The 11,727-nt window shown below is 47.1% G+C and overlaps 1 protein-coding gene across 1 annotated transcript; it reads right to left on the bottom strand.

The window, feature by feature from the left end:
- Positions 1–1,059: 1,059 nt before the first annotated feature.
- Positions 1,060–9,793, bottom strand: PPIB (peptidylprolyl isomerase B). Its single transcript, XM_048519668.1, has 5 exons — positions 9,502–9,793; positions 5,954–6,067; positions 5,230–5,323; positions 1,636–1,820; positions 1,060–1,454 (listed from the first exon to the last, which is right to left on the bottom strand). Exons 1-5 carry the CDS (start codon positions 9,664–9,666, stop codon positions 1,332–1,334), a joined length of 681 nt encoding a protein of 226 aa, XP_048375625.1. The 5' UTR covers positions 9,667–9,793; the 3' UTR covers positions 1,060–1,331.
- Positions 9,794–11,727: the final 1,934 nt, after the last annotated feature.

Below are 11,727 nucleotides of genomic sequence, written 5' to 3'. Positions count from 1 at the left end.
CTTATGCCTCTTTATCTAAGAAGTGACAACCAAGTGACACCCATGGAACAAACTGACAAACTATCTATTGGTATATAGCCGTGGTGGCGAACCTTTGGCACTCCAAATGCTATGGACTACAATTCCCATCAGCCCCTGCCAGCATGGCCAGTTGGTCATGCTGGCAGGGGCTGATGGGAATTGTAGTCCTTAACATCTGGAGTGCAAAAGGTTCACCACCACGGAACTAGAGGTTGCCATCCAGCAGCAACATTAGCCCACTCCACTCTCAAGTACAAACCTTGACGGTACCCTTCCTACTCATCTAAGGATCATTCACCCAGGACCCAAGAACTTATTCACCTCTGCTTGCTCTATCTTGTGTTGGAAACACTCATTTGCCACTAAGAAGAAAAACAGTTTGGATTTATATACCCCACTTTCTCCCCTGTAAAGAGACTCAGGGTGGCTTACAAGCTCCTTTCCCTTCCTCTCCCCACAATAGACACCTGGTGAGGTAGGTGGGGCTGAGAGCTCAGAGAGAACTATGACTAGCTCAAGGTCACCCAGCAGGAATGTAGCAATGTGGAAACACATCTGGTTCACCAGATAAGCCTCTGCTACTTAGGTGGAGGAGTGGGGAAGCAAACCCGGTTCTCCCAATTAGAATCCCCCTGATCTTAACCACCACACCACGCTGGGGATTGAACCTGGGACCTTTGCATTCCGAGGAGCTATAGCCCCTCCCCAAATACATTTTTGTCCTGGCAAACTGGGCCTTCTGACCTCTTTTTAGTAAGAACATCCCCTTGCCCTCCACTGCCTGTACTCCTGGCCTTCAATAGCTCCATCCATTGAGAGTGGCAATCCGTGCAGCTGTCTCACACTCCAGATGTTATGGACTACAATTCCCATCAGCCCCTTCATTCATTCATTCATTCATTCATTCATTCATTCATTCATTCATTCATTCAAGTTCCACAACCTGATAGGGTTTTGGAATATAAGGGTGAGTTGCCCGGCCAACACAGAAGGGATTAACAACCATGTTCTACTCGAGAAAACCAAACCAGACAGTTCTACAAAAACACAATGGGTTGCATTTATTGGTCCATGTGCTTTCTTACCTTTCCCCCCCCACAAAAGAAACAACCCCCCCCCCAGCTTATCAGGGCCTTGATCTCCACAGTAGCTGATGAAATGAGTCGCTGTGACGGTAATGGAGCCCCCCAGCCAGGACTGGGTCATGGCAGCGCCTCCCACCCGCTGGAGGATGACAGCATGAGGCCTCCGGACAAGCGCAGGCCCCCGAGCCCTTGGTAGCGAGACTCTGGCCCTCCGAGGGGCCCGGGTCACTCTTTGGCAATGGCGAACGGCTTCTCCACCTCGATGATCCCGCTGTCAACAACAGTGACGTCTTTCAGGGGCTTATCCCGACTGTCTGTTTTTGTGTTCTCCACTTTTCTCACGACGTCCTAGGAAGAGACAGCACCGGGGAATTGCGGGCTTGCTGCACGGCAGGCCCTTCACACGAGATGCCCTCTTTCACCAATGGAGCAGCTTCCAGTCTAGTTAGATTTAGTCCCCCACCCCACCCCCTGAAGCAGGCGCAACATGGTGCAACCAGCAGCACAAATCCCAAAGAGTCCCACTTACCATCCCTTCCAAGACTTTGCCGAAAACAACGTGCTTCCCGTCCAGCCACGAGGTCTTGACGGTGGTGACGAAGAACTGAGAGCCGTTCGTGTCCTTGCCGGCATTGGCCATGCTCACCCAGCCAGGCCCGTAGTGCTTGAGCTTAAAGTTCTCGTCGGGGAAACGGTCCCCGTAGATGCTTTTACCTGGAAACCAGAGGAGATTCGGTAAAAAACTAGCTCGTCCCATTGTCAGGTCACAGGGCAAAGGGGGTTAGCTTCTTGATGGTGGTCGTGAAGTTGCAGACAATTTATGACAATTTGGTAGGGTTTTCCAGACAGGCAGAGGAGGTTTGCCATTGAAGAAGAAGAGTTTGGATTTATATCCCCTCTTTCTCTCCTGTAAGGAGACTCAAAGGGGCTTACAATCTCCTTCCCCACCCCCACAAGAAACACCCTGTGAGGTAGGTGGGGCTGAGAGAGCTCCGAAGAACTGTGACTAGCCCAAGGTCACCCAGCTGGCACGTGTTGGAGTGCACAAGCTAATCTGGTTCACCAGATAAGCCTCCACAGCTCACGTGGCAGAGTGGGGAATCAAACCCGGTTCTCCAGATCAGAGTGCACCTGCTCTTAACCACTACATATCGTTATCCCTTCCATATCGTGGGGGTTAGGGGTGTGGTGCTCCCCGTAATCTGGAAATCCACATAAAAAAAATTTGGCCTCCTTTTGTAGCAGAGAAGAAGCTTAAATTTCTTCTTTTATTTTAACTTTTAAAAAAGAGATTGTGTATATTTGCGATATTAAAAATATGTTGATATTTTTCAACGCTTAAATATATTTTATGCATTTCTCAGCGTCTTAACTTTTTCTGCATCTGCGGCTTCCGCAAAACTCCCCCCAAAATTACCCATTTAATTTCTTATGCGGACTCGCAATACATCAACGGTCATGTGGACGGGATAACGGTACTCTGTGGTGTGGCAATCATCCCCAAAAGCCCCGCCTCTCCAGGGCTCTGAACCAATCCTTGCGATTTGGGCCTCATGCCAATCCAAACGACGTATCAACCAATCAGAGCCTATGGAATCCTACCAGATTGGGTGGGGCATGAGCAACCCTCCCTATAAAAAGGAGACGGGGAAAACCCCTTTCCCCTCAGACAAGGAGTCCGTTTAGTCAGGATTTTTTATTTGGTTTTTAGGTAGGACTTGGGAGAAATAACTTATTTTTAGGTGATAAATAAGCACCCTGTTAAAAGCAAAAAGAACCACATTTGAGCCCTTTCTGAGAACCAGAGACTGTGGTGTAAAAAGAAGAAACCCACACCTTTGAGGGAACCTGTGTTTTAGCAACCAGGTCCAGCAAACCTCCTAATCTGAGGTAAAAGTTCTGAGGAAAAGAAGCAAGAATCTCTCCTCAGTGTCCATTTACCAGAAACTGGCCCAGTTACAAAGCATTCAAGACTTGGGGGCAAGATTCTAATTGCTGGATCACAACAGAGTCGTTTCACCTCAAACTTTCCACATACAACGCTTCTATTGTGCGGAAAACCTCTTTTGTTTTCTGTTGAACAACACGTGTTGTTTTGCTTCCAGCCATGCCTGGCCTGTCTAGTCAAATATTTAATGAAAGGGGGACTAGATTTACCTCATAATTCCAGCTAATAGTGTCTGAAGAAGAGACCTGTGGGGAACATGCACTTTGCACACTACCAGCACTTCACCACAAACTCTTGTTTCCCATGCTCATGAATATGGACAGTTGGCGATTCACAGATAAGGCACGGGGGCCATTTTAGGAAGGTTTTAGGCACCTAGGGGACCCCGGGGAAATTTATTTATTTATTTATGATAGCTCTCCCATTCACGACAGTGATTTAAATTAACATAATCCTTAACATAATAAAGCCCTAGGTGAGGGTCTAGTTGCCTAGAAATTGCCAAAGGCGTTACATATTGTTTACATACTGCCTTTTCTTTCAAGGAGATACACAAATGAAAACAGTCCCAAACATTTCCACTTATGATACGTACAAGAGAGAAGGAAAGAGGGGACAGAAAGAGAAAAGGTTATCAGCCAAATTCAGGCACCAATGCTTAAGACCTCTGGAAGGGCAGAGGAAAAATAGCTGCATCACATCTGTCTCCCAGAAATCTATTTTAGGGAGCCGTTTTGGAAGAAACATGATTATCTTCATCTCTGTGGAGAAGTGACAGTAATTTAAGACCAAGGAAGAGAAAACTGGATCCAGAGAGCCTCTCAAAATCGGGCTGTGCTGATGTACATATTTACTTTGCTTGCTACTGGCTCAAGTAGAAGATGCTCGAAGATGACATTTCAAAACATGAAGCCTCGTAAAAACCAAGAAACTCTCCAGAGATGCTGTCATCAACAACCACACGATGCAGTAAGAGTTTCACGAATGCAATTCCCAGCGTTTCTCTAAACCGACGTGAATCACGGACCCAGCACAAGGTAAAGGGACTCTATGCCTCCTCCGACTGTGTGATTTTGCTAGCAAAACTATCTCAGTGACATTATTTGCTTCATTTACACCTTGCCTTTCTCCCCAGTGGTGGCCTAAAACAGCTTACGTCACTCTCCTCTCCATTTTATCTTCACAACAGTCTGGCGAGGTAGGTCAGGCAGAGAGAATGAGGTCATCCAGCAAGCTTCTGTGGCAGTGGGGATTCAAACCTGGGTCTTCCAGGTGATAAATAAGCACCTTGGTAAAAGCAAGGCCTTACCCCATATGTCCCGACTTGAACTCTCCATTCGGCAGAGGCGAATTTGCTGGTGCCCCCCGCCCCTCTGTGATGCGGCTGGCCTCTATCCGGGCCAGGGCTTTTATGGCCCTGGCCCTGGTCTGGTGGAACGCTCTTCCTCCAGCAGTTAGGGCCCTGTGGGACCTTGGCGAGTTCCGCAGGGCCTGCAAAACTGAGCTGTTCCGCAGGGCTTTTGGGGAGGCCGGCCGCTGAGTTCCGCCCCTCTATGGTGCCCATGTACCACCTGTTTATCTTTGGCAATTTGCCGGCCCCCTTCCGGGGTTGGGACCACATGCCATCTATCAATTTGAGGATGGGATATCTTGTTGCGACTGTTTTTAACTGGATTTTAATGATGTTGCTCGATTTGTTGGTATACTGTTATTTGTTGTCTTTTGTTTAATTTGCACACCGCTCTGAGCCCTTTGGGGATAGAGCAGTCTATCAAATTGAATTAATAATAATAATAATAATAATAATAATAATAATAATAATAATAATAATAATAATAATAATAATAATAATAATTCTATTTACCCCAGTGCATATTTATTGTCATGATGGGACAGACCACTTCCCAAAGACCTTTTTTGGTTGGGGAAATGGGAAAGAGTGAAGGCCTCCCTTTTTACACTACGGTCCCAATTCTAATCAGGTTCTTTTATGCTTGATAAATGAGTTTTTTTAATAGTGGGAGTTCTGAACCCAGGATTTCCGATTTATCATACAGCTAAGCCCTGTACTGTTGCAAAATAACATTCCTGTAGAGAGTCTCTTGTCCAGCTCATAGCAGCAGGGACAAGACCAAATGGTAACTACCTCTGGCCTCATGCAGGCCAATGCCTTACCTCCCGTTCCATCTCCGCGGGTAAAATCTCCTCCCTGAATCATGAAGTCCTTGATTACACGGTGAAACTTGCTGCCCTTGTATCCAAACCCTTTCTGAAAAAAAAATAAAGGAACAGAACCGTCAGAATCGCGCCTAACTCACCCCAGGAGCAGTCTTCCTATAACTTCTTCCAAGTCAAAAAGCTTCAAAAGCACCTAATAAAGGGCAGGAGACGTAGGCAGGGGGCAGAAATTAAGCTTGGCAGAGGAAAAGAAAGCGAGATGCTTGTTTGCGAAATTCAGGCTGCTTCCATTTCCCTCCTATCATCTCCCCAAGAAGCCCCAGCACTTTAGATGGGATGCTACAAAGGGGTACCTGACATAAATAACTTCTTCATGGGAATCGGCACAATCAGAGCCTGACAAATCTCTTCTTATTCTATGATCCGAAGAGCTTAATAAGGCACCCTGCAGGGAGGAAAACAAGAGCGGAGGCTGGAGCCGTCTTAAAAGCAGCACTGAGATGCAAGTTTAATAGAGGGGACATTTCTTTGCACGCAGCAGGACAGTGGCTCCCTCTGCAGACACATCTCCACACGATTGGCTGAAGCCCATTTTCAAGACTGCTGCAGTCTGCACACAGAAGGTACAATCTTGGCCTCTGTTCATGGGAGAACCTGACTGCCCTCTCCAACACTCAGAAACTGCAAACTCTTTGGGATTCTGTCCCAGTGTCCAACTCACCTCTCCTGTGGCCAGGTCCACAAAGTTCTTGACGGTCTTGGGAACTGTCTTTCCGAAGAGGCCAATGACGACTCGCCCCACGTCTTCATCCCCGATCCGCAGGTCAAAATATACCTGGAGGGCGAAACAGAGGCTGCACCCATATGGTCTAGCACAGGGGTAGGGAACCTTTAACACTCAAAGAGCCATTTGGACCCGTTTTACACGGGAAAAGAAAACACTTGGAGCCGCAAATAATTTTTGACATTTAAAATAAAGATAACACTGTATATATTAGGCTTTTTTACCTTTTACTCCACTCATTCTGAGAAGCGCATGGATGCACCCGCCCTGCAGGATGGGGCCAGTGGCTCGACCTTGGCGGCCGCCGAGAAAGCCCCTGCCCTGCTTGAACAAGGCGGGCGAGAGGGGAAGCCCGCGATGCTGCCCAGCCGGCTGTGGGCAATTGTTGCGCCCGCTCTACTGCCTGCAGGGCGGGCAAGGATGAAGCTGGCGGCTCGGCCTTGCCGGCCGCCAGGAAAGCACCCGCCCCATTGGAGGGGAAGCCCGCGGTGCGGCCCAGCTGGCTGCGGGCAATTGGTGCGCCCGCCCTGCTGCCTGCAGGGCGGGCAAGGATGAAGCCGGCGGCTCAGCTCGTGGAGCCGCAGTGCAAGGGCAGAAGAGCCACAAGCGGCTCTCGAGCCACAGGTTCCCTACCCCTGGTCTAGCAGAGCCTTTCACGTGAAAAGCTTCCTTCAGCCCAGATATCTGACAGTGCAACCCTAAACAGAGTTAAACCTTGCTAAATCTGTTAAAGGGAGCAGCCTTAGATGGGTGTAACTTGGCTCAACATGGTGCTGCCAACAGCCTCTGTGAATGAGAGTTAACTTCTACTGAAATAAAGGAGTACAAAGCCACATTTGTGGGTTCTTGTGCAATGTTCTTTGGGTGTGCTCGACTGACTACGCCAGCGGAATTCAGTGCCATCTCTTTTTCATAAATTTAAACAACATAAGGGAAGAGCACGCTGCATTGCCTTTAAATGTCAAGAAGTTGTTACTCTCACAGAAAATATTTTCCACAGAAAGCTTTGAATCTGTCCAAATGTACCATTTAAACCACACTTTTTTTAAAATTCTCAAATGCAATACTTCAGTTTATTGTCTACTGGAATATAAAATTAACTTACAGTGATTTTTAAATTGGTTTACTTAATCTAAATCAAACTGAACCTGCTAAGCCAGATCATGTTGTAGTTAGGACAGCAATTCTAATTTTTCCAGAAAACTCCCATCACTATGTGCAGAGCATGAGGGCAAATTCCCGGCTTCTCCAGTTTTAAGAAAGAAAAATCTCCAATAAAAGATTATGGGAAATGTATTGTCGAAGGCTTTCATGGCCGAATTCAACTGATTCTGGTGGGTTTTCCGGGCTGTGTGGCCGTGATCTGGTGGATCTTGTTCCTAACATTTCACCTGCATCTGTGGCTGGCATCTTCAGAGGTGTATCACAAAGGGAAGTCTGTTACACACTTTCCTCTGTGATACACCTCTGAAGATGCCAGCCACAGATGCAGGCAAAACGTTAGGAACAAGATCCACCAGACCACGGCCACACAGCCCAGAAAACCCACCAGAACTAGATTATGGGAAAGACCCTGCCAGGGGGAGTAGACCAGGTCGCCCAATTATCTGTGTTATAAGGTAGTTTCATTGTCTACTTAGCCTATAGTGGGAGTGCATAAAAGGTTTTCTGTGGAGAACACTGGGCTAGACATACCAACAGTCTGCCTCAATACAAAACAGATTTATAGGTTGTCAAAGGCTTTCACAGCCAGAATCACTGGGGTGTTGTGGGGTTTCCAGGCTGTATGGCCGTGTTCCCGTAGCATTTTCTCTTGACGGTTCGCCTGCATCTGTGGCTGGCATCTTCAGAGGACCTGATGGTAGCAAAGCAAGTGAAGTATATATACTTGTGGAATGTCCAGGGTGGGAGAAAGAACAATTTGCATTGGTTAACCAGTGTAAAGGGTGCAATCAGCAAATGTGAGATGCCCTCACTAACTGATTATGCAACTTCATTGTTACTCACATATGCTAAAATGGGTGGATTCCACTCAACACATGCAAATCACACTTGCTAACACACTTGTTAACCAATGCAAATGGTTCTTTCTCCCACCCTGGACATTCCACAGGTACATATACTCCACTTGCTTTATTACCATCAGATCCTCTGAAGATGCCAGGCAAACGTCAGGAGAAATTGCTACCGGAACATGGCCATACAGCCTGGAAACCCCACAGATTTAGAGGTTGATATCAAAACTGGCACTTGGGCTGGTTTTAGCTTCAGAAATGTGCGCGCTGAAGTTTAACTTCAGTCATTTTTAGTTAAAACCAGGTCTTGGGCAGATTCCTCAGTGATATAGATGGGCCTGTTTTGGTCGGGGTTCCTTACATGCCATTGCAAAAATGTCAAGCTAGATGGACTTTCGGTCTGAGCTGGCCTAGGGCAGTGCCACATTACTGTCCAGCCAAGCCTGCATCGTAAAGTTACTGATGCTGAAAATTGGGCAGATGAAAGATGTTTATTGGGGCTACTGAGGCATGGGGATGGAAAAAACGCACAGCCTCAAAGCAAACTGGCCAGACTCTCTATCTCACCCTAACATACCTCAAAGGGCTGTTGTGAAGGGGAGAGACCCCAACCTATGGCCCTCCAGTTGTTCATGGACTACAATTCCCATCAGCTCTGCCAATTGGCCATGCTTGCAGGGGCTGTAATGTAATGTTGTAATTAGAGTGCTGTCTTTTAACAGGGACTAGTATTTAAATGTATGGAACTTATTTATTTAACTGTATTTGTGTTGTGCACCGCCCTGAGCCCTCCGGGGGAGGGCGGTATACACGTTTAATTATTGATGATGATGATGATAGTGGTCCATTAACATCTGCAGGGCAGTAGGTTGGAGACCCCTGATTGTCTTGATCTCATTCAAGGGTAAAAGAACTAATTTTTAAAAAAATTCACTGATTTCCACCGGCACCCCGGCTCAAAAAGTTTGCACTACAGCAACCCCGACATGCTTTTAAAGGTGACACCAAAGTGCCCCAAAAGACTAACTGAACAATTCTATAAAGCTGAGCCTACTGATTTCGATCGGCTTATTATACCGAATTAAGTCTTCATAGGATCTCATTTGATTTCAGGCCCCGCTCCTCTTGACGCTTTCCAAAAAGCTAGGTGGGGTTCCTCCTCCCTGGAAGCCCCTTTAGCGTGACATTGTGCTTTCAACACAACAGACGGCGTGCGAGAAAAGTTCGGCCCTTCTCTCTAGAACTCAGGACAGGTCGCTTTTTTAAAAAAAAAAACTCACAACAACCCTGCGAGGTAGACCAGCCTGCCCAACCCCCCCCCCCCCCTTGCACCTCTTTTTAAGGGAGAAATGGCACAAGGGCGGCTTGCAAGAGCAGAAAAGTCTATTAGATTCAGTTGTCTGTTGGGGTGGAGGCGGCGGGGGAGCGTATTCGGACCCACTCCACCCACTAGGACACGCGGCCGCCTACCTTGTCCGTGACCTTGGGGCCCTTCTTGCGCTCCTCGGCGTGCGTGGCCGGGAAGAAGAGCAGCAGGAGGGATCCGCCGAGCCCCAGCAGGGCCGTCGCCGCCAGCAGCTTCATCTTCCTCCGCTCGCAGCGCCAGCCCAGTGCCCGCCGCGCCGCCAGCAGCATCCACCCCTTTTCCCTTCCGCTTCCTTCCCACCCCCCGGCCGCCGCCAGCAATGGCACAGCCAGCCCGGGGCGGGGCGGGACCGCTCAGCGGCGCGGATTGGCGCGTTCCATCTGGGGCGACGGCCGGGGGAGGACGGGCGCAGGGCCTGCGACAAAGGATTTGCCACGTTTCCAGGCTCGGATTGGGCAGCCTCGGCAGCCAATCAGGAGCGGGCACGGCGGCGCGGCGGCGATGCGGCCGGGAGCGTGCAGACGGCGGACTCCATTACCCAGCAGGTATCGCGTGGCCGCGTGCTGTTGTTTGCTGAAGTACCGTCAGTGGCCTGCAGGCGGCGCGCCGTATTGCCCAAGCTTCGCGCAAGAGGCATTAAAAATGTTTACTCTTATTCTTTCATTTTTTCCTTTTCTCTATTTCTTTCTCTTTATTCTTCTTTATTCTTCTATTATTTCCTTTCTCTTTTCTTACCCTTCCCCCCCTTTCTTTTGTATTAAATAGATATCCTGTTTCCCCGAAAATAAGACAGTGTCTTATATTAATTTTTGCTCCCAAAGATGTGCTATGTCTTATTTTCAGGGGATGTCTTATTTTTCTCGTGTTCTGTTCGACGGGCATGCTTCCAAACAAAAACTTTGCTACGTCTTACTTTCGGGGGATGCTTTATATTTAGCACTTCAGCAAAACTTCTACTATGTCTTATTTTCAGGGGATGTCTTATTTTCGAGGAAACCGTTCTGTCACCAGTATCATTGATATTTGTAACTTGGGACTCTTGTTTATTTGATTTCGTATTTTAAAGTCTTGGTGTTTTTTTTCAACTAAAGAGTAAAGTTAAAATTTAAAAAAAAATGTAGGGTGACAAATTTGGGAGCGCTGGACAGCTTGAGCAGGAATTACAGGATAACGAATGGGTTGGGGGGATGGACACGAACTGCTTCACACCTTGCAACTTCAGCTTTTACTTTCCGCCCCAGCAACTGGGTTTTTATCCTGCCCATCCAGCATTTAGCTTTACTTACTTTATTTTTACTTAATTTATTTTAATTGTTTAACTTTATTTTTTTTTTACCTCTTTACTTACTTTTATTTTAATTCTGATTGGATTTATATCCGCTCTGCCCCAGTCGAAGGCTGGGCTCAGGGCAGCTTACTTGTAGTCAACGTATACAATCAATATTATGTCAATATTCTGGAACTGCAACTCAATTCCAGCCAGCAGAGATCAGTCCCACTATAGAAAAGGGGAGAAAGGGGTCTAGGCCAGTGTATCCTAAGGACTCCAGCCCCTGCCATCCTGATGAGTCACCCCCAAATCTTCAGGAATTTCCCAAGAATTGTCAACCCAAAGCAGCCTATATGGTTCCCTCCCCTATTTTTATCCTCACAACAACCCTGCAAGTCGATAACCAGCCAAATCCTAAAGCAAAGCCTCTCAAAGCCTGCTATTTGAGACCTATCAAAATGACACAAAATAGTGAGCAAACTTTTGGAGATCTCCAGAAATCCACATTTACGTTATTAAGGTCTTTTTGGCTGCTATGGAGTTGCAGGTCCAGCCTGGTGGGAAGGAACAAAAATGGAAGCATCCCGCAAAATGCAACTGTTTCTCTGGCACCAGACAGGTCACACAAAGCCCTTAACAACCACACTGGAAATTAATTTTAATTGTTGCACGAGGTAAAAGGCGAATAGAAGACAAATTGTTTAGTCATTATCTCACTTTGTGGGAAAGAACTGCATCCAGCTATTAAAAGAAAAAGGAACTATTAACTGGAGATAATGTATCTAGATACAGCTTATCCTCTTCTGTTTCCAAATTATTAGCTATTTCCAAATTACTAGCTAGGCAAAAGTCTGCAGCAGGCCTCTGTCCCCTACACACCAGTTTTTGAAAATGTTAGGTGGGGACTGTAACAGTCGTATAAAATGCAAAATAATAATAATAAAAAAAGACAACACAAATCTTAAACAGAGCAAAGTTGATATTTTATTTTACATTTAAAAGGGTGCAAATCGGGGAGGGGGATATCGAGGGTGCACAACGTTTCTCGCAATGTCCCATC

This window comes from Sphaerodactylus townsendi, linkage group LG17 (genome assembly GCF_021028975.2).
Source record: "Sphaerodactylus townsendi isolate TG3544 linkage group LG17, MPM_Stown_v2.3, whole genome shotgun sequence".
NCBI lineage: Eukaryota > Metazoa > Chordata > Lepidosauria > Squamata > Sphaerodactylidae > Sphaerodactylus > Sphaerodactylus townsendi.
Note: the sequence above shows the minus strand (reverse complement) of the source record. Positions and strands in the feature narration are given on the sequence as shown.